Below are 23,604 nucleotides of genomic sequence, written 5' to 3'. Positions count from 1 at the left end.
GTGCTCATGCAATGACTGTGTGTGTGTGTGTTTTTAAAGAAAATTCTACGATGTCTCCAACATTACTGAGGCACACCTGAGATATGAACCCCCCCCCAAAAAAATGGATAAAAAAGAATATATTCTTAGTGAACACTGAATATTTGAGAGCATCCAGGATTCGTATCAAGTTACCACCTTTCCTTCCAGGGAACTTAAAAGATCCCGTAAAAAAATCATTGCTTCTTCAAAATGCTTATGTAGCTAATGCACAACTTCCTCTTGCCTGTTCTTTCTATTATCTGGCCCAGTCAGCCCATGTTTCCTGCCCCGTATTCCCCTGGGATGTTGCAACAACTCTCAACATTTTTTTAATGAGTTCCAATCCTGCTTTACAAGTCCCATCCTATTACAATGACTGGCCAAAGAAACAAATGTTACAGAACACAGAGCTGCATATTCTGCGGAGAGAAGCAGTCCAAACAAAGAGGTTCTAACCACAGGTCATTGAAATTGAAACAAAATATGCAAGCTACGTTCTTTTAAACACATTTACCCTCTGCTTGGCAGGTTTCCTCCTCGGAGAGTGAAGAAACAGAGAAGACTTATGGAGATGCCTGTCTCTTCTCTCCAGGGATCCCGTGGGCCGGTTCATGCATCACAACAGCCTCCACAAAAATTGCTGCAGAATTGTGAGGAGGGGGTGTTTGTTCAGCTAGCACAGGGATGAGGAACTTGGGGTCCTTCAGACACTGCTGGACTCCAAGTCCCATTAGCCCAAACCAGCTTGGCCAATAGCCAGGGATGATGGGCATTGTAGTCCAGCAAGACCTGGAAGAATGCAGGTCCCCAGTCTCTGAGTTAACAGCAAAGGTATGCTCTTACCATGAACACAGAAAGCTGCCTTAAACTGAATAAGACCTTTGGTCTATCCAGCTCAGTATTGTCTAGACTAGCCTTGGGTTCCCAGGTGTTGTTGGACTACAAATCCCATCATCCCTAGCTAGCAGGACCGGTGGCCAGGGATGATGGGAGTTGTAGTCCAACAACAGCAGGGACCCAAGGTTGAGAAAGGCTAGTCTAAGCTCACAGCAGCCTTCCAAGTTTCAGATGGGGGGGTGAAATGGATTAAATATGATGCCTTCTGCATGCCAAAGTGATGCTCTATCACTGAGCCACGGCCCTTCTCTACAGAATTCAATTTTAGTTTTATTATTTATATGCCTCCCATCTGTCTGGGTTGCCCCAGCCATTTTGGGCGGCTTGCAGCAAAATATAAAAACACGATAACATTGAAAACTTCCCTATACAGGGAAGCACTCTTTGCAGAAGCCGATGGCGGGGTATAAATAATAAAATTATTATTATATAACAAAATTGTTATATGGAGCCACTGAGTGCTGCATCTCAAAGAAACCAACCGACCACCTTTCACCATCGCAGGCAGACACCTTAGGGGAACAACATTGTAGAAGTATAGCTGTTGGTTCACAAAAAGAGCAGCCCTGTACAAGAGTGGCCAGGCTAGAAGTTTAATGAAGACCTGGTACAGACCTTGGGCAATTGCATGAGGACTGACATCATCATCATCATCATCAATTATTTATATCCTGCCCATCTGGCTGGGTTTCCCCAGCCACTCTGGGCAGCTTCCAGCAGAATATTAAAATACAATGATTCATCAAATGTTTAAAGCTTCCATAAACAGGGCTTCCTTCAGATGTCTTCTAAAAGTCAGATAGTTGTTTATTTCCATGACATCTGGTGGGAGGGCGTTCCACAGGTCGGGCACCACTACCGAGAAGGCCCTGTGCCTGGTTCCCTGTAACCTCACTTCCCGCAGCGAAGGAACCGCTAAAAGGCCCTCGGCACTGAACTTCAGTGTCCAGGCAGAACGATGGGGGTGGAGACTCCAATACCTTGCAAAGTTGTGGCGATTTGCTACGAGGTAGGAGAAAAAACAAATGGCCGGTGCCAATTTGCCAAGTGGGGAAAAATTCCTAGCAGACCCCTTGGACAACCAAAGCGACCAGCTGAGGTTCATAGCAAGGTCAAGAAATAAAGAGCCTAACCTAAGGGCGGGAGAACTGACTGAGCAGGGAGAAAACAGGGGTGAGTCCCTAGCCGCGGGCAGTTTAAATAGCCCACACCACGTCCCCGGACCGTCTGGATTGGACGGCCTAAAGATGACGTGGCCGAGGATTGGACGGCCTAAAGATGACGTGGCCGCTATCCCACCCTGTGCGCGTGGGGAGGGTTTGCTCCCAGTCCACAACATCATCTCCCTGGCAACAGGAAATGGCTTTGTAACCAGGTTTTTTTTAAATGATGCCAAAGCAGTAGCTTGGGGGAACGATGACTATTTAATAGGCACAAAAGTGCAAGAGTGGCGGGTCGAGGTTCTTTGTGATCCCACCCATTCCCACTTGCAATAGCAAAATGAACACTGCAAAAAACCTCTTCCACTAAGGTTTCACTTTTACTGTGCATTTATGGGCTAGTGATTAAACCCAACAAGACAATAGTATATCGCCACCTACTGGTCGGAGGTCCCACAGAGCTAGTCATTGCAATAAATATTTGGATAGGTCTGTGGCATCACCCCATCTCCTGCTCAACCCTTTCCCCATAATGATGTATCGTAACTCCTTGGTTTCTTTTTTTTAATGTTCTTATTTATTGTTGCTCAATTCCTAACAGAATTCGTTCCATGAAACCAGTCTGGTTTCTATTCCTTTTTCTTTTTACGAGAGATAATTTGTTACCAGTATCAAGCAACCTAATTTGTATGTCATAATAAACTCCAGAAGTTTCACTCTATTAGCTATAGAGAGCAATACTGAAATATATTGCTTGAGAAAAAAGGAGACCCAATGCTTCTTGGCTTGGATTTATCAGAGCAGATGTATCCCTTCTATTGGGCACCGTTTGCTTCAATTATTCTTAATGCTTAACGGCAGAATAATTGGGACAAATATTGATGTATATTCTAATAAAAACACTTTCATCAAATGCTTTAATTGCTGGATCCCGTAACTACGGCATAAAACATTTTGCTTTGCCTATTGACATTTGACAGACTGAAATAAGAACCCATCACGTTCATATAAATCTCCAAGCTTGGTTTCGACAGGCATAAACACTTGTGCCAACGGAAACACATCTCCAGCTGAAAATAGGCTGCAGGACTAGAGCCATAGCCCTTGGTGGGAGAACCGTAGCTCAGTGGTACAGCTCCTGCTTAGGGAATTATGGTCTGAGGGTCTGTTTGGATGTAACAGTCCTGAGTTCCTAAACCAGGTGTAGATGAACCTTTTGCCCAGAAACTGAATGGGTCTCTTTATCCAGACCTTGGAATATCCCATATTCCTCAGCTTCCTCAACTGTTTTGCCTGGGTAGCATGTGGTCTTGAATTGTGATGATGATGATGATGATGATGATGATGAGTGAGTATGTGTGAGAGAGGCCTCTGAATTTTGGGATATCACATTCATTACCTACCCCACTTTTGTCTCTAGCCATGCCCACCACCAGTAGGTGACTCCAGGAAAGTCCTTGAGCTGAAAGTGTTTCCTCGAGAGCCAGTTTGGTGTAGTGGTTAGGAGCGGCAGACTCGTAATCTGGGGAACCGGGTTCGTGTCTGCACTCCTCCACATGCAGCTGCTGGGTGACCTTGGGCTAGTCACACTTCTCTGAAGTCTCTCAGCCCCACTCACCTCACAGAGTGTTTGTTGTGGGGGAGGAAGGGAAAGGAGAATGTTAGCCGCTTTGAGACTCCTTCGGGTAGTAAAAAGCGGGATATCAAATCCAAACTCTTCTTCTTCTTCTTCTTCCTCAACCCTGCCCTAGACCATGGTTTAGGAAGCCAGAATGGACTGTCAAGCTGATGTACTCCTCTTAATCATATTGAAACACACACATATACACCGCCCACAGCTTCCTTGCAATGATAAGCTGAAAGGCCCACATGCACAGAACTCCTAAAGAAATTCTAATGTGCTCCGAGAAAAAGGCAGCAAAATGGAAGCCTTTTTCACAGGGGAAGGAAATGGACAGATTTCAGAAAAAGCACTGGCCATGAGCATATCCCTCCTTAGATACAGAGAGCTCCTTGTTTGCTCCCAGATTTTGTGCAAACTTATGATTATCTTCCATGCCCCTGTCCCTAGCCGCTTGCAAGCTGAAATGTGACACAGGGTGACAAATGGAAGGGAGGGTAAACAGGGGAATATGCATTCAGCTCAGGATGAGTTTCATGTAGGAAACGTGTTCTGAAGCCTCAGCAGAAGACCTGAGATTTGAGAGAACACCTTGAAGGTTTTCAGGGAGCTTGTTCCAGGAATAAGGGGGAGCAAGGGGAAAAGAATGGATCTAAGCAGGAGACCCAAGCACTCTGGCTTTCAAACTACCATGCTGAAGGATGCAAGACTGGCACCAACATTGTACTCTTTCCAGCACCAGATTAAGACATTTTTATTTGCCTAGGCTTTTCAGATTTACTGTATCGTTTTAGCTTGATGAATAGCTTTCGGTTCTTACTTCGCAGACTTTGCTATATTTTTATTTTTGTTCATTAATATTGTGTTGATGTTTTAATGTTTATGTACACTGGCCACGTTTGGATTCTTGAAATATTACTGTATTTTGTAATTATACTATAGGAGTTTACTATAATCATTAATATAATTAAAAATAATTTGAAAAAAGGTGGTGGTGATGCAATAGGTGAGAGAAGTTTGGGGGGTGTCAGGAGCTGCCAAAGCTTGGATTGGGACCCTTCATGTGTGGCTGCCCCATGTGGTGAGTCCTTGAATTGCATGCTGTAGCAGCTACCAAGGAAGCTTCATTTCTTCAGAGCCTGGATTGTCCATCCAGTCAGGACAGAGACTTCCTGTTAAGCAACAAGGTTTTCCTAAACCCTGGTGTGCTCCTCTGTCATTTGGCCCTGAATTTTGGCCAACTCCTTGATCATGTATTGCTACAGGGAAACAGTGAAGAGTCTTAGAAGTACCCAAAACTGGCTGGTTTGGTTGTATTGGCCAACAACCCATTGTGTCCATTAAAACAGAAGATCTGTTGTCATCCTGGTTCCCTCCAGATGTTTTGGACCATAACTCCCATTAGCCTCAGTCAGCACAACTGTGCTGGATGCAACTGATGGGAGTTATGCTCCAAAACATCCAGAGGGAACTAGGTTGGCCAAGACTGTGATGGAAAGATCACACCTCTTTTTCCTGCTTGTGGAATTTGCAGGACGAAGTCTGTCTTAAAGGGGATAGTCCTCTGAGCCTTGCCGTCCCAGAAGTGTTTACAGATGCTTTGTCACTGTCAGCCTTCCCCGCCATGACCTGCTTTTTTCTGGAACCGTCAGTTTACAAAATGTAAAGAGGTCTGCCTCAAACTCCCATCATGTCATTTCCCTCAACAGCAGCTCATTTGCAGAGTAACCTACTTCTGTCACTGACTGGCCCCATTAGTTTTCAGAACAAATTAGTCTTGATTTCAATAGGAATTTAGTGTCAGATTATCAGACTACTTTCTGACACCGCTCCTGTATATCTGCCCTAGGGGGAAATGTTGGCTCCACTCCCCCACCCCTTGTAAAATCTGGAGGAACAAACGGCTATAGTCCAGCAGAGTCAAGCGAGCTATTAATGTCAGAAACACTTTTTAGCTATGCAGTTAATGCATCCTGCATCAGGGCATTGGTCCAGGACTAGAAAACCAGTTAAGGTAACAGGGCTGCTCTGCGTTTGCAATTTTAAAGGGAATCCTTGTTGTCCAAGACCGTGATCAGAAGTGTACTCACTAGGAAGCTCTGTTGGAATCAGAGAGAATGCTGCATAGATTAATGCTGGGGGGAAATGAAGGAGGATTGGAAGCTGCCTTATACTGAGTCAGACCACATGTCAGGGTTGGAGTCAGGCATAGGTCAGCAACAAAAACAATAAATCACCTGCAGTTAAATCTTTATTCAAAGGAACAAGCCACAGCTTAGGCCTAGTGTTCTCAGTCATTCTTTCCAGGTCTTGCCCCGATGAAGCAGTTGCGAGGACTGAAGGCCTTCCCAGCGTTCCAGTATGGTGCAGTGGTTAAGAGCGGTGGACTCGTAATCTGGTGAACCGGGTTCGCTTCCCCGCTCCTCCACATGCAGTTGCTGGGTGACCTTGGGCTAGTCACACTTCTCTGAAGTATCTCAGCCTCACTCACCTCACGGAGTGTTTGTTGTGGGGGAGGAAGGGAAAGGAGATTGTTAGCCGCTTTGAAACTCCTCAGGGTAGTGATAAAGCAGGATATAAAATCCAAACTCTTCTTCTTCTTCTTCTTCTTCTTCTTCTTCTTCTTCTTCTTCTTCTTCTTCTTCTTCTTTCACCTGGAGTCTTCCTCTCCAGGGTGCCTCCAATTCAGTCGCATGCTGTGTCTGTGTACAACCACCTTCTGCTCTCTCATTTCATTTCTCTGCGAGTTCTAAGAGACTAAGGGGGAGACCCCATGGAGCAGCCTGTCTCCACTATCTCTTGGCCGCCCTCCTCTCCAGCCTCAGAGTCAGAGTCTGAACTGATCTCTGCCATAGCCTCTTCCTGTTCACTAAACCCTGTTACCTCTTCAGCTTCTGACACCTCCTCCTCCCAGTCTGCTCCTTCTTCCTCTGACCACTCATCACCGTCCCACCACAAATTCCCTGGCTCTGAGCCTTCTTCCTGGGTTTCCTGGTTGGTGCATCCCATCACTCTTTTGCATCCAGCCAGTCCATGACATCCAGCCAGTCCAGACGTCAGAAGGGCTTTTCCAGCCCTATATGTAGAGGCTAGGACCTTCTGCGTGTGAAAGAATGTGGTGTCTGGGAGTGTGTCCCAGAGAAGCATCAGTTTTTACAGTTGGGGGGGGGGGGAGAAAATAGAGATTCCCTCCCATCTTGCTAGTATGAGTCCAACACAGCTTTGGAATTGGCGGTTTGCCTACGACTTCACGAGAATCTTGTACAAAAAAACAAACCCACAGCATTAATTGGAACTAATGAGATATTAACAATGAAAAATTTATTAGATAATTTTCACTTAAATTAGTTTCAATAGTCTTTCCTGAATATTAAACAAAAAAGTTTGGCACATGCACCTGTGGTTTAAGTTAGTTAGACAATGTGGCGTAGACCTCTGTTTCCTGATTGTAGAGCTCGTGTAAATTACCAGCATCGAAAACAAAGTAGATTTCACCAGTGAACATTCCAGTTTTGTTTAAAATTAATTAATTTTTCCATTGTGAAATCAGCATAATGGTTATTGAATCAGTTCAACAGCTTCTGCACCTTTTTTGCATACAAACTTTCCACAAACCAAAGGCACGATAAAGCCAATGTTAAGTACTTAAAAGTCCAATTTACTGCAAAATGAAAATGAAGCACATGATTAATACCTTCTTGGCAATTAACAGAACTGGAAAGTTCTTATCTCAAGCCAGATTATGCCCTAATAATTCTCATTATGGTTTATATATTTTTTCACATTCTTTTTAATGACGGCAGATTCCCTGACAGCTCATAATAGGCAGGTTTGACTAATCTCAGTGGGATAACAGTATAAATGTTTGAAGAAATGTCATCCCCCCAAAAAAGATCTTCAGCACACTATGTCTGAATGCACATTGATTTAGGAAGGTCACAGTCAGTATTAAGTGGACACACAGTTACCAATATAACATGGCACTATGCATTGCATTCGCCCTTCACTGCTTAAAAGTATTCACATGAGAAACTCATCCATTCACGATATGATATATCAGTATGGTTTCACACAGCTACATTTTTGAGTTTTCTTCTGATGTGAGGTATACAGTGGATATCAAAGCACAAACATTTAATTTTAAGGCATGTGTGAAACAGGTACACATCTTCTAAGTGAAAAACCAAATTCCTGTTATTTTGGCTCAAAAATGACATAATATAAATGTAACCATTTCTCTAGCCCTAATTGGAAAAGCTATTTTTTTAAAAAATGGCCAAGATTCAGGAAGCTGTATCTTACATACCCAATTTGGAGTCTTTTTTTGTCTTTTAAAAATTCAATTGGCAAGTCTTATCACAAATGACTTTCAAAAGTTGTCTTGTCATTTTGGAAGGCTGCTATTTTTGAGAAACAAAATTCCCATTGTGTGCTTCCTTGGATCCTGGCCATGATGACCAATAAAGACCGAACCATTCTCTACTATCCCTCCAGGACATTAAAGATGTACCAAAATACCGTACAAAAATCACACAAGTCACTGACAATGGAATATTATATGAGGAAGAAACCAGAGTGGAAACAGATAGTGGTTCTCATCATATGTGCTCACAGACCATTGTGAAATATCACTGAACAACAGGAGCTCTGTGTGAAGTTCCAAACTATTTTTTTTTTTTACACACCAAAAAACTCGTAATTTATTATGGATAAGTTAGGCTGACCAAATAGAGTTTTACTCCTGGCTGGTTAAAAGAATCCTAAATATGCATTTGAGACAACTTGGGGAATGTTGTGTGTTATATAAAGTCCTTTGCTGGAAGTGTCTTCTATTTCTTCGTCACACTGGCCACTGCCTTCTTGGCAGCATCTTCAAGGTCACTTGCGGCGGTGATTGGGAGCCCACTTTCAGTCAGAATGCGCTTGGCTTCATGAACATTTGTCCCTGGTGGGAGAAAGCGGAGGGGAAAAGTTAACTTCCAGTTTTTGCCTTCTAGGTTTCGCAAGTCCAGAAGAGGGAGACCGAATGGAGATACTATTTTACACCTAATGAACATTTTGACATGAAATCACAACACACAACAACAACAACAACAACAACAACAACAACAACAACTCAGCAGGTTTCCAGTATTCATGACTGCACAGATAATCTCAAAACACAAAGGCAGAGTCTGTTAAGGCTTCAAGAGCCACAGAAATACAACTTTAAAGACAATCTTCTGAAATTTGGAGAGTCCCTGCCAGTGTATACAATACTGAGCGAGGGGTAGAATAATAGAATCATGGAGTTGGAAGGGACCCCAAGAGTCATTTAGTCCAACCTCCTGCAATGCAGGAAACTCAACTAAAGCATCCAAGACAGATGGCCATCCATCTGTCCATCTATTAAAAACCTTCAAGGAAGGAGAGTCCACAACCTCCTGAGGGAGACTATCAAACAGTTCGTACTGTCAGAAAGTTTTTCCTGATGTTTAGCTGGAATCTCCAATGGCCTGATTTGGTAGCTGGATTTTGAAGGTGCAGAGGAACCAGAGACCAAATTGCAAACATGTGCTGGATTATGGAGAAAGCTAGAGAGTTCCAGAAAAACATCTACTTCTGCTTCATTGACTACGCAAAAGCACCTGACTGAGTCGACCACAGCAAACTATGGCAAGTTCTTAAAGAAACGGGAGTGTCTGATCACCTCATCTGTCTCCTGAGAAATCTCTATGTGGGACAAGAAGCTACAGTTAGAACTGGATATGGAACAACTGATTGGTTCAAAATTGGGAAAGGAGTACGACAAGGCTGTATATTTATTTAACTTATATGCATAATTCATCATGCGAAAGGCTCAACTGAATGAATCCCAAACCGGAATTAAGATTGCCGGAAGAAATATCAACAACCTCAGATATGCAGATGACACAACCTTGATGGCAGAAAGTGAGGAGGAATTAAATAACCTTTTAATGAGGGTGAAAGAGGAGAGCACAAAATATGGTCTGAAGTTCAACATCAAAAAAACAAAGATCATGGCCACTGGTCCCATCACCTCCTGGCAAATAGAAGGGGAAGAAATGGAGGCAGTATCTTCAAAACAGGCCTATATATGCTCAGCAGTAAATTGTTTAGGTTAGGGGCAGGGAACTTTCAGCCCTTTAGACATTGCTAAACTACTACTCCCATCAGCCCTAGTAAGCATGGTCAATGAGCAGAGATGTTGGGAGTCGTAGTCCAGCAACATATGTAGGGCTAATTTTTTCCTACACCAGATTTAGATTAAGGTTGCTGCAATGCAGTGGATGTTCCTTGGAAAAATGGAACACTCTTTTGAGCCTAAGGTTGCAATCCTGTGCACATTTACCTTCATTTAACAGACAGTGGGACTTAATTCTGAGTAAATACACACAGTGAGAGCTGTTCGGCAGTGGAATTTGCTACCAAGGAGTGTGGTGGAGTCTCCTTCTTTGGAGGTCTTTAAGCAGAGGCTTGACAGCCATCTGTCAGGAATGCTTTGATGGTGTTTCCTGCTTGGCAGGGGGTTGGACTGGATGACCCTTGTGGTCTCTTCCAACTCTATGATTCTATGATTCTAGGGCAGAATAGCAAGAGCCACATTAGCTGATACACACTTCATGTTCAGTCAACAGCAGCACTGCATCCCCTTTGGGAAAAAAATGCCATAAATTAAGAGAGACATTTCAGGGAAGTATGTGTTACACTCTGTCAAGCTCCTATAAAAGGCACATGCATAGCTAAATGAGAGGAGATTAATTAAAAGAGATGAATGATTGCTGCTCACATCCTGTAGCTCTTTGCTCATTAATGCTGAAAAAAAGATAGGCGCAGTTGAAATGTTCTGGCAGAGCGATCACACAAATTCCAGCTTTCCCAGAAGCCTCCTATGCGCTTTGGGCACCCCCTGACAATGATGGCACCTTTCACGGGGTAGCAGAAAGGGCAATGCACAAGACAAAAAGGTCTGTCAGAAATCGAGACAGGCGCTTCCCCCCTTCCCAGCTCTGGAGGCTTTAATAAGCACAGGCAGTGAATGTCAATAAGGAAGATCAATACAAAAATGACAAGTGCCATCTCAGAACCATCCTGGGAGTTGGAGACCTCATTTGGGCCTTGGGTGAAATATCCACACGTATATGTTGGGACTAAAGCTAGAAAGAGGACAGTCACCTTTATGTTTCATTCCTGGAGCAGTAAAGCATTGCAATAAATCAACGGGAAGCGGATCAGTGTCTGGCTGTATAACGTGGAACAGATATATTTCCCCCACGTAAGTCAGGATGGCAGGAACATAGAAAGCTGTTTTAGACAAGTCCATTGTTTGCATTGATTGGAAGAGGCTCTCCTGGGTTTTGGACCGGGGACATTCCCAGCCACTCCTGGAGGTGCCAGAGGTTGAACCAGGGACCTTCTGAATGGTCTACCAGTGACTGACAGCTCTTCTAGTTAAGTAGGGCTGGCTGGCTAAGTCTTATGCAACAAGTGCAAAAAGTGTGTTTATTTTTTAAAGAAAAGCTTCAAAAAGGCTCAATAAATATGCACCAATGAAGTGTTATTCAAATGCCTTTGCCCTGCAGGAGCTGGTCCACTACTATGCATTTATATTAGAGATGGGGAATGTGATCTTCCAGATGCTGATGGACCACAATTCCCATCATCCCTGCTGGATAGGGCTGATGGGAGTTGGAGTCAAACTGTCAGCATGGTCAATGGTTAGAGATGATGTAGTACAGAATATCTGTGGGGGGGCATCATGTTTGGGGAAGGCTGGTTGACTTATTTTTATTCAGAGCGGATTCTCAAGAAGTTCAATTCTCTGTGAGACTTCAATTTTTACACTGGAAGACAAAATAAGCAGAGGCTTACGCCCGTTTGTTAAGTAACTACATTTCAATTGGATGAAATGAGTTTCACATACCAGGAATATTAGTAGGTGGCTTAAATCACCACTAACCAGAGAGCTGCAGAATTATCTTAATTGTGGCGGGTGGAAAAATTCTTGCAAAATCTTTTCCTCAAATTGCATGTGAGCGAGAACATCGATCTTTAAGTTTAAGAGCCAATGGTTTCACAGTCCCAACAGCAGGCAAAATCTCTCCATCTCAATTGCAGGAAGGCCAGTTCAATAGTGTTTACTAAGCTTCGAACTGTAAGTAACAAAACCACTGAAGACCACTTACATTAGTCATTTACCACCCACTGTGATAGGTTTAGCCTGTTTCTTTGTTCAAAGTATCACCAAACTTGCTATACTTCTTGTTGTAGTAATGTACTAAATGCACCTTTGCACTGAATATGCCCATGAAAAGATTATCTTGATTCAACTCATTTACCCTCAATCAAAACTGCTTGATTGTGATGCACGGAGGGAAACTGAAAAAGCAATGAAAAACTCGCTAGACGAAAGGGTTTTGCGGTTTTTTAGGTGACTCGCAAGACGAATTTTTCTATGGCCGTGCTTCGCAAGACGAAAATTTCAATGCATTCCTATGGGAATTAAATTTCAATGCATTCCTATGGGAAACGGTGCTTCGCAAGACGAAATATTCGCAATACAAAACAACTCGCGGAACGAATTAATTCCGTCTTGCGAGGCACCACTGTATTCAATCAAATATCACAATGTCTGCATCATTGTTGAACTCTTAACTTCCATCAGCCTCGGCCAGCATGACCAATGAGAAGAGATGATGGGCACTGTTGTGCAACCCCCCCCAAAGAAAACTGGAAGACCACAGGTTCCCCATCACGATGTTTAAATAGTTTAGCACAATGTGCACAAGCCTGCCCTCTCCTTGAGGACTGTATGCTCCCCCCACCCTTTCTTCCTATGTGACTGCTTTTAGTTAACAGAAACTTCCCATGCTGCCCAAACTGAGAATTGTGGTTAATAATAACTATGGTTTGTTTAAAGAAGTCAGTTTTCATAAACAGTTTTTCAAAACGACATGTTTGAAACTAACCAGTTAGTGTTAAACACAGTTTGTTACACCTGGTGGCAAGATAATCCATGGGTAAGGGAAGAGGAAAGCTACTGAATTTCTCCTCAGCAGGAGAGGCAGAGAGGGAGTATGCAAGCCCAGAGGAGGCCATTTGGGACTGTGCATGAGCAGGGAATTATCCTTATGATTAATTGCTACAAAACACTCAAGAGTTATTAATTGACTTATCTGACATTTAAAAGAGTGGCATAGCTCCAGCTTGAACAAAACTCTTGAATGTGTAGTGAGGCCCCGTGGAGTCTTAAAATGCAATCAGACAACTTCAGGCCAGCTCTAGTTAAAAGGGACTTCTGATGCAACATTTTAAAGGAAAAGTGAACTTTGGCACGCAGTGCCGGCGATCTGGAGAGGTATACACAAAAACCTTACAATAAGTTTTACTTTGATTATGCACCAAGTGTGCTGAAAAACACAGAAATAAGGTCACAGAAACTTCTTCCAAAGAAGAGCTTATCTGGGCCACTTTTTGTTGGTAATTGGCAATCTCTGAAAAACTATCACTTGGCAGTGCTTGGAGCTTCCTTCTTCCCTGTTTTCTTTCTGCACACATAATGTAGTCCCAATGCAGCTTCCAAAAGACAAACACAGTTTTGACCTTAACTCCCTCTTCCTTTGCCGCTAGAATGTAATTAATGTCATCTCAATATTTAACAATTTGTGCTGCTTCAGCCCTTTTAATCGGAGATAATCCTAAATGAGAGCAGAAGGATGGTAGTCATTCTGGAGACTATTGCTTATGCTCATGAATATGCCAGGACGTTTCCACAGAATGTGAAGATAAATTATAATCAGGTCACTTCAGGACGAGAACGGGGAATTTTTAAACGGGATAAGATGCTGAACCAATTTAAGCTTCCAAATTGCATCAAGATCATTTTAACTTGGGCGTGTGTGCCAAATTCTTTTTATGCTTTCATAGAGGGGGATTTTAAGATTTTATTTTCCTGCTCTTGATATCCCCTTTGCCAACTTTTGTATCAACAATACAGAATCCCTCCTGCAGTATACTGACTTTCAGTGTCTTCAGTTCACATAAAATCTTAGGTGAATTTTTCATTCACCAGGTAAGGTGGTTTACTTGCACAAAAGAGCCAGGAACGAGTAGCTTTTAGGTCTCCGGTACACTAATTTCTCATATTTGAGTACTCAGAACACTGAAAATCGCAGAGGCAACTGCAGCTGAGAATCATGAAACTCCCCTGCTCCTTTTAGGGAATGAACAATATGCTCTGAGAGAAAAAGATTCTGCAAATACATTCAGTGCACTGTGTGAAATGTCCTCCCACATTCCACCAAGATATTGAAGTGAGTTTTGAAATGAAATTGTTGAAAAACTGGAGTATCACGGATCAGAGTTGGAAAGCATCTCAAAAGCCAAATTGTCCAACCCCCTATCAAAGTAGGAAATACAGCTTCCCTGACAGGTGACCATCCAGGCTCTGCCAATAAACCTCTAATAAAAGAGCCTATCACCTTCTGAGGCAACCTGTTCCGTTGCTAAATAGCTTTTCCCATCAGTTTTCCCGAATACTTAGTCAAAATCTTCTTTTTTCTAATTTGAACCTATCATTTTAAGGTTCTGATAACCCTGGGTTTGTCTCATGACATATGGCGGCACTGTACTAAAATAGTGGTCAGCACGTTCCACCTTGAGCAATTATTTGCTAATGCTAATGCTAATGCTAAGGTAAAGGTAAAGTAAAGGATCCCTGACAGTTAAGTCCAGTCACAAATGACTCTGGGGTTGTGGCGCTCATTTCGCTTTACTGGCCGAGGTAGCCGACGTTTCTCCGCAGACAGTTTTTTCGGGTCACATGGCCAGCATGACTAAGCCGCTTCTAGCAAAACCAGACCAGCGCACGGAAACGGCGTTTACCTTCCCGCTGGAGTGGTACCTATTTATCTACTTGCACTTTGACGTGCTTTCGAACTGCTAGGTTGGCAGGAGCTGGAACTGAGCAATGGGAGCTCACCCTGTCGCGGGGATTTGAACCACCAACCTTCTGATCGGCAAGCCCTAGGCTCAGTGGTTTAGACCACAGCGCCACCTGCGTCCCTTTGCTAATGCTAGCAGGCCTCAAAACTGAGGTGCATGGCTGCAATTGGCGATACATTGCAGATGGTTGCTGGAGCTGTCTTCAGGGAAATGTCACTGAGAGATCACTCTGGTGCTCTCTACAGGCTTCACACTTTTGAAACATCACGAAACATCAAGCCAGGACATCTAAAACCATACTAGTGCCCTGCTCCCTCTTTACTCGGCAGCTTCCCAGATTCCTTATTCATTTTGCCACATCAAAATGCTTAAGGGAATGTTAATGAGATCCTCCTAAAAGAAAGCTAATTATACTCGCAGCTTTCTTCTAATGACACCCCTTAGCTGTTAACCATAAAGGATTATTTCTGCTACATAGATGAGATGTTTCTAAAACGTGTGCGAGAGCAATATGAACAGGGCAAGAGACACCCCGGGCTTGTATCCAACTAAGTCATTGCATGAGCGAAACGGCATTGTGCAAGGGAAAACCACCTGCACCCACCCCAAATCTGCTCTGAGATTTCACTTAACCTTTTTTTCCATAGCAGATTTGAGTGTGGGACAGGGTGCATGCAGGAGAAATAAAGGGAGGGGAGTTCTGTTGTGTTATCTAACTACTTAGTTGGCTAAATGACAGTTGTGACCCAGGCACGCAAGTATTTCTCAAAAGTTGCCAAGGGAAAGCAAACTCATGCCCAAATAGCTCAGTTGATACAGAATAATAATAATAATAATAATAATAATAATAATAATAATAATAATAATAAAATTTTATTTGTACCCCGCCCACTCTGGGCAGCTTCCATCAAATATTAAAATACATTTAAAATATCATGGATTAAAAACTTGCCTAAACAGGGCTGCCTTCAGGTATTTTCTGAATGTCAGGTAGTTGTTTATTCCCTTGACCTGTGATGGGAGGGCGTTCCACAGGGCGGGCGCCACTACCGAGAAGGCCCTCTGCCTGGTTCCCTGTAGCTTTGCTTCTCGCAGTGAGGGAACCGCCAGAAGGCCCTCGGCACTGGATCTCAGTGTCCGGGCTGAATGATGGGGGTGGAGACGCTCCTTCAGGTATACAGGACCGAGGCCGTATACCTCGGTCTCTTGAGACTCCTAATCACAGAGTCAGGGGTCTGTGCCCACACTGGGCGAAAGATTCCTGCATTGCAGGGGGTTGGACTAGATGACCCCCGTGGCCCCTTCCAACTCTACAATTCTATGATTCCTTTGCCCTTCTTTCTTTGGAACAGGAATGATTATACATGTCTTTCCCCATGGGGATCTGGTTGGCCACTGTGAGAACAGAATGCTGAAATAGCAGGGCTCTTTGTATGTCTTGTTCTAGCTGTATGCGGAAATCATTTGCAAAATGCACAGTGATTTCAGTAGTGGTCTCCTAGTGCAGGCGAAACTCTTGGAAGTTCTGCATCTACAGAGCAGGCAAGGAGGCCAATATGGATAGTATCTCAATAGGAAGCACAAGGGATATTCACTGGAGCTGAAATTCATGACGACACAAAACTGGCAGTGTAAGTAGGTGCAGTAGTGTAAAGTATTAGAACTTGGGCCACGAGGCTTCTTCAGAAAACATTTAGATTTCTATAAAGCCTTCAAAAATGAGTGAAAAGGGAAAGTAGTAAAGATCCTCAGTAATGGCAAGGAATAATCAGCAGTTTGTTTTATCTGAACCATTTTTTTTTTAAAAAATCTCCTCTCTGGTGTTTTGATTTTCTTTCTTTCTTCTCAAAAGTTACATGCAGCTCTACAAAGGACGGTAAACAGAATTGATGTGTGTAAAAATTTCCATGCAAAAAAGGAAAAATGGACAAAATCGGGTGTTCTCACGAGGAATATAACCGGGTGTGAGTAGTTCATACGATATCAGTCTCACAAAGCAAACACTTGAATTAAACTGCCTTGCGGAAATGAAAGGAAACAGGCAAATGATGTACAGGCAATAGATGTGCTATGAGCAAAATTAACTATGCACAGCATGTTGAGGTTTATTTAAAATCAGAGGAGACATTTCAAGGATGCCAAGAAACAGAAACGTAAGCTAAAAGCGTTCCATGAAGTAAAACGGGCGGAAGCAACCAATTGTTTGCACCCCGTTCCTGCCACAAAGCACGGGAATTTGATAAACCTTGCTTATTTTGAGACATGAATGAGTATATCACCAGAAAGCACGGCAAAGACTGAAATATTTGAAACATAGAAAGCTCAAGAAATAGGCTTTTCGGGGGCAGGGGGGAAGCTTCCCCCTCTAAACTAAACCAGCATTAACCTCCTGCCACTGGATGGTGTTAGAGAACTGTAAACAGGTTTCCAACACAAAGCTATCAAAATAATCTGCACTTCGCTTGCATGAAAGCAAGTTTGACAGAGAAAAGGCATGGGATTTGAAGAGAGATTTATACTGCCTTACTCCAGTCACACTGGATAATAGGGAAGATTTCCCTCAAAGTTCAAATCTTGCAAAGTGGGGCAAAATGAACTGTTTCATTAAATACGCTGAGGAGCTGGGCACCATACCAATTTGGGCCACCGATGGCCTGACAAATATACATCTGTTTTCCACATCATTTATTTGTTGTTTATTATTTTTACTTTTAGAAGGCACAGTAAAGTTACTTTTAGATGCATACTTGCATCTGAAGATGAACGATATGGCAAATGTCTGTGAATTTTCATTTCTCAAATTTCAGATAAGTGTCCTGAATTATAAGAATAGGTTCCCAAACATATATTGCAGATCCACAGAGATATTTTTTTTATAAAAAAGGACATAAAAACATGTCAAATTTTCATGCAAGATTTTGCACAGGGTAAAACAGTTATACAAAAACAGGGGGTGGGGGGGGAGCACAAGATCGGCAGTGCAGATCCATATACACTTAGGTTCCGCTATGCAAACTTAATTCGTTCCTGAGAAATGGATCGTAGGGCAAGTATTTGCATAGTGAGTAAAGCATTTCCATTATTTCCCGTGGGGAAAATTCTAATGTGTTCCCAACCAAGGAAGTTTAAATCCCAAATGATTTTTTTAAAATCCAGCAAAATGCTAAACAACAGTATTATTATAAGGAGAGATCACACTCACATTCCCGTTCAGAGAATTGTTCAGGATGCTGAACAATTGCTTGCTGATTTGTATGAATGCAGGTCCCATTGTTTAGACCAGGGGTAGTCAACCTTTTTATACCTACCGCCCACTAATGCATCTTTCTTGATGGTAAAATTTCCTTACTACCCACTAGTGCTCGATGGAAGGAGGATTCAGCCTATGCCGTAGAACCCCCTACTGCCCACCTAGAACCCTGAAGCGCCCACTAGTGGGTGGTAGGGACCAGGTTGGCAACCCCTGGCTTAGACATTTGTATAGCAATATCAGGGTACAAATCCTTCAAGTACAGAAAACTGAAGGTTCGTACAATGAGTGTTTGCATAGTGAGACCTGCATATATGATGGTACATACCATTTGCACAAGGCAGATGTACGCCCAATGGCTAGCTGGTCCTTGTTTTGAATGGAGGACATGGGGGAACACAAGTTAAACTGGATGGATGCACATTAGGTAGTTGAATGGATGATTTGATCAAATGGAAGAATGTGGGTAAGATATTAGTGGATAGTGCAAAAATACGGCCCGTTTTATTTTGGGCAGTATGATACTGTGTTGAGCACTGTGGCATTGGGAAGTAGTCAAGAGTCTTATCTAGGCATTCACACAATTATAGTATCATATACGGGGAAAGTGGGTATGCATTGTTTAGCTCCACCCCACTCCATTGCATCCCCATTACATAGCCCTATGGTGGGAATCCCTTTCAGGTGACCGCAGGGCCTAGAGAAGGCAGTCAAGTCATGTACCGTATTTTTCCGTTTATAACACACCCTCATTTTTAACACGACCCCTATTTTGGGGGACTCAAACTGAAGAAAATGGGGGGGGGTTTGCTCAAAGCTCAGGGGTGGTGGACCAGATTGGTTGAGTATTTTTTAGAGGGGGGGATATTGCTGAAAATTGCTCACCCATCTGAACAGCACTGCTACCCACGCTCCACAAAAGCCACCTATCAGCTGTTCCTTCCCCTCCCAAAAACAGAAAACGCCAGCCCTATTACCACGGCAAAAGCAAATAGACGCCAGACCTTGTCGCAGCCACCAAAGACACCGCAGACCAACCAATCCCACATCAACAAAGTGCACTGACCATGTACAAGAGGGCCCCCCCCCATTTCTAAACGTGATTTTTTTTGGGAGAAGGAACCTCATCCAACACACGGAAAAGTACTGTATCCATTGCAGTGACCACAGGAGGAATGACTGCTGGGAGGAGCGCAGAGAGAAGAAACGCCATGGCGCATCTGCAGCAGCACAACCGGATGCCTTCATTTGCCCCAGCTGCAACAAAACAGCATCGGTCTCTACAGCCACAAAAGGCACTGCAACCTTCCAATGGTTTGACTTCACATTCCTCCATTGGCAGAGGGGTGCCCACAACAACAAGATAGCCCTGCTACCCTCCATGTACTGGGAGGGGAAGTGTCTGCAGCAGGGCTCTGGCTGTACTTATGGTGGATCCCCAAGTGATTCAGGAACCCTCCCCCTCAAGATCCTAAATTGTGCAACAAACCTCTGTAAGCACAACAGGCTCCCCACCTCACGTTTGTCTTTGCAAGGCGGGGAAAGTGCTGGGCTAGGCAGGGGGGTGCGATGGGGCTTGATCCTCACTATGCCTCATGGTGTGTGCTGCACACTTAAACAGGGCTAAAGAGTAGCACAGCTGCTTACCTAGCAATTAGTCCTGGGATTCGTCATCTCTATATCCGTCTGCCATGAAGCCACATACAAATCTATGCCTTACTTGATACAGTGGGACAGTTAGTAACGTCCCTCGGCTTGTTTTCACTGGAGCTCCCCTACTCGTACGCCACGCTCCATCTTTTGTAGCATGTATCCGAGTCCAAAAGGTATACCTTCACCATTAAGCATGGGTTACTCAAAAAGGTGCCTCTTAAATCAGTAACAAAATGTTGATGAGGAACAGCAGGGAAACGGGCTCAAAGGCATTTTCACCATGCTTGATTCAACCATTTATTCTGGAGCTGAACATCTGCATTTGTCGGGTGTTGAATTTTAACTGCCTTGTAGTGTCTTCTGTGGGAATCTGGTATCTACATACTGTAATAGGCGAATGTTCATCATCTGCATATGTTACACCAATGCATGGTGCAAGTGAGGCAGAAATGGAGGTGGGATGACAATGATCTTGGGGTGCCACATTCACTGAGTTTATGTGAATTGGTTAATAATAATAATAATAATAATAATAATAATAATAATATATTATTATTATTATTATTATTATTTATACCCCACCCATCTGGGTGGCTTCCAACAAAACATTAAAATACAACAATCCCTTCCTCTGCACCTACAGTTATGTCTGTCAAAAGTCCCAATAACTAAAGAGAAAGAGATTGTGGTTTGTTTATTCATTCAGTGGTGTATTGAGGAGATGGGAGCCCTGATGTCTCCTTAGCTATGTTGCATTTCCTATTCATTTAATCCGAGGGAACAGGTGTGTCCCGGAATAAAAGTACATCTGCAATCAGAACTACTACTCCTACTAAAACGAATGGAGATATAGGAATTTTGTGTGTTGTGTATGTGTACACAAGTATGGACCCCAGCCTGGAGACCAGACTTACAGAAAGCCGGTAACAGTGGGTTGTATCCAATGCCAGTCCTACTCAGGGTAGAACCACTGAAGTTAATGGATATGGCTAATTTAGGCTTATTAATTTCAATGGGTCTACTCTGTGTAGAACTTAAGTTGGATACAACCCAGAGCATCATGACTGAGGAAAAAATCCTGTATTATTTTGCAACTGTGTCTACTTTGTGTGAGCAATGCATCTGGCTTTAATCCAATACTTTTAACTATTTGCTATGAAAATCCTGTCAACAAAAAATTGCTAACGAGGAGCTGCTCTTTCCCAGCACAAACGACTACTTCAAGTTAAAATGCAAAATACACAGTTCTTCCACTCACCCTGGCTTCTAAAAAATAGAAATGGCTTTTCTGCTGAAAAATTCATTCTCTCTCTCTCTCTCTCTCTCTCTCTCTCTCTCTCTTATCAAGCAAGAAAATACATGTAATTATAAAGTTACCATTTTCAAACGGGAGAATAATCCTTTCTTTATCCATTGGTAAAACAGCTGGTAATTATTATATAGCTGGGAACAAAGATTTGTCCAGAAAATCCAGCTAAATCAAGACAGATCTGACTGATTAAAACTTTACTGATCCAGACATTTGTAATACATTGCATGTGGGCAAATAGTCTTTAAAGTCCAGGGCACAAATCTGTAAAGATTTATGGGAATAATCATGAACCTTCGGTTAGGGGGAAATGTGCCAAATGGAAAACACAAAACACACTAGGTCCCTCTTCACCATCTTATGAAGCTGTATTTTATTGTATCCGTGGACTCCAGTCTCCCCATAAAAAATAAGGAATTATTAATTTTAATTAATTTTAATCTTGTTCCACGCGGTGGGAAGTTCAAAGAAGAGCAGATAATACGATTAAGGGTCTGCGATGCAGGATCAGCTACAAGGGAAGATTAAAGAAACTAAATCTACATGCATCTCAGCCAATGATTACGAAACTTGAGGGTGGATGTTTTGTGTCACACGATTTTGGCCTTCAAGTATAGTGCTGTTAAAATGCAGATTGTAACAAAACGCTGCTTCCAGTGATCCAAAAACCCCAAAATAAAAATGAAATATAGAAGGAGTAAAACATCAGAGATCTTTAAATGTGAGACATCTTTCCTCAATGAAAGGGATGTTCTGGAAGACACCGAGGACCTTTTTCAAAAGTTGTAGCGATGGCAACCAAGATGGCTTTAAAAGAAGATTAGACAAATGAATGAAGGCTATCAATGCCTAAAAGTTATGATGGCTGCGCTCCACCTCCACTGTCCGAGGTGCTGTTAGCCAGAGGACAGAGCCCTGAATGCCTTTTGCTGGGAATCACAAGTAGGGGAGAGGGCCGTTGCACTCTGGTCCTGCTTGTGGGCTTTCCATAGGCATCTGGTTGGCCACTGTGAGAACAGGATGCTGGACTAGACAGGGTTTTTGTCTGATGCAATAGGACTCTTACATTTCTCACCCACATCTGCTCTAGGATGCACTCTACAGCAGTGCTCCTCAACCTTGGGTCCCCAGATGTTTTTGGCCTACAACTCCCATCATCCATAGCTAGCAGGACCAGTGGTCATGGATGATGGGAGTTGTAGGCCAAAAACATCTAGGGACCCAAGGTTGAGGAACACTGCTCTACAGGACAAACACAAAATTAAACAAGTTATGTACTGTTCCGTGTGTGTGTGTGTGTGTGTGTGTGTGTGTGTGTAATCTCGTTTCAAAGGCACCCAAGCACACACACAAATCTGGATAGAATTTTCAGTAATTTGTCAAAATTTATCCACTCAGAAGGGCTAATATGCTTGCAAATTTTATCCACTTCTGTTAAAGAGAAATAAGTTATGGGCAATAGTGAATGGGGGGAAGTGTGAAGTTTCTTTTCTTCTGAATCAAACTGAGACCCTGAGGTTTCTGAATGTTGCTTCTTTCTCAACCACTGAATTAGAGTCAGAACTGAACGTGTGGTAGGTGTGCAACGCTAATAATAATAAAAAAGGTCAACAGATACAAAGGAATGTTGTAGATTTCTAACTTACCTTCAAGTCTGACCACTAGAGGCACTTTCAGTTCAAGCTCTCGGCAGGCTTTGGTGATGCCGTTGGCTATAATGGCACAGTTGACAATCCCACCAAAAATATTGACCAGAATTGCTTCAACCTGGGGGAGAAAAAGAAACATACTGTCAAATTTGTTAAAACATGTGCCTTTTAAAATGGAGGCATAAGGCAGTAGCAGTAGATGCAGCTACTACTAGAAGTGGATGGATATGACCTGAGCCAGTGGTAGCCTGTGAGATTCAACATATAGTGTGCTGGAAAAGTTAATGTAGATTCCTCAATATTATGCAGTAATGGGTGAACTCCCCGCAGTCTGAATTGGACAGGCTTAGATCGAAGTTTGGTTGCTTTCTCAAAAGTCAGAAGCTTATTTTCTGAGCCAATTAGACTTCAGAAGTTGTCCTCACCCTTTGCCCTATTTGCCGCCAAAGTGGCCCTGGGAAAAACTACAGTTCTCAAAAGGCACTTTTGCTTTTGGAGAAAAAAAAGAATAGATCACTTCCTCTTCTCTTCTCTTTCCCTATTGCAGGGATGGGGAACCTATGTCCCTCCAGGTGTTGCTGGACTACAAATTCCATTATCCCTGACTACTGGCCATTTTGGCTGGGACTGATGGGATTTGGAGTCCAACGACAACCACTGCAGGGGACATAGGTTAGCCACCCCTGCTCGAAGGAATGTAAAGCAGTGACACAGCTCTGTTACACTGCATAGAGGAAGGAAGTGATTATTCTCCAGGTCCTATTGAGAGGCAAGCTTTAACAAGCACCTGACGTTTTTTTTTCTGAGTGTTGCTTTTAAGAACTGGTCTGATATCTCTAATTGGAAGGGAAGCGGGGAGGGATATTGAGAGTTGGGCAGGCAAGCCAAGAATTCTTTTCTATCTTGGATTAAAATCTGAGCTGGAAAAGCTTGCCTTTTCTTTAAGGAGAGCTTTATGAGCTCCAAAAGCTTATATTCGAGTATCAGAGAACTTCACTGGCTTTTGTCGCTCGACTTAAAATCAAAGAACATCTTTCAGATTACGTACTAGGGACCATCTGGCATACTCTTGACGGGAAAGGTCTGGGTTCTTGGTTTCA

General features: G+C 43.0%; 1 protein-coding gene across 1 annotated transcript in view; it reads right to left on the bottom strand.

Moving 5' to 3' along the window:
- Nucleotides 1–8,366: 8,366 nt before the first annotated feature.
- Nucleotides 8,367–23,604, bottom strand: part of SUCLG2 (succinate-CoA ligase GDP-forming subunit beta) — a 190,418-nt gene continuing 175,180 nt past the window's right edge. Inside the window, exons 10-11 of the mRNA XM_033141256.1 lie at nt 22,502–22,622; nt 8,367–8,644 (exon numbers count right to left, since the gene is read on the bottom strand). Coding sequence (XP_032997147.1) covers nt 8,529–8,644; nt 22,502–22,622 — 237 coding nt within the window. The 3' untranslated portion in view covers nt 8,367–8,528. The remainder of the gene's footprint in view (nt 8,645–22,501; nt 22,623–23,604) is intronic.

The sequence above is a fragment of the Lacerta agilis genome, chromosome 2 (assembly GCF_009819535.1).
Source record: "Lacerta agilis isolate rLacAgi1 chromosome 2, rLacAgi1.pri, whole genome shotgun sequence".
In the NCBI taxonomy this organism is placed as follows: Eukaryota; Metazoa; Chordata; class Lepidosauria; order Squamata; family Lacertidae; genus Lacerta; species Lacerta agilis.
This window is presented reverse-complemented; position numbering and strand designations above follow the sequence as displayed.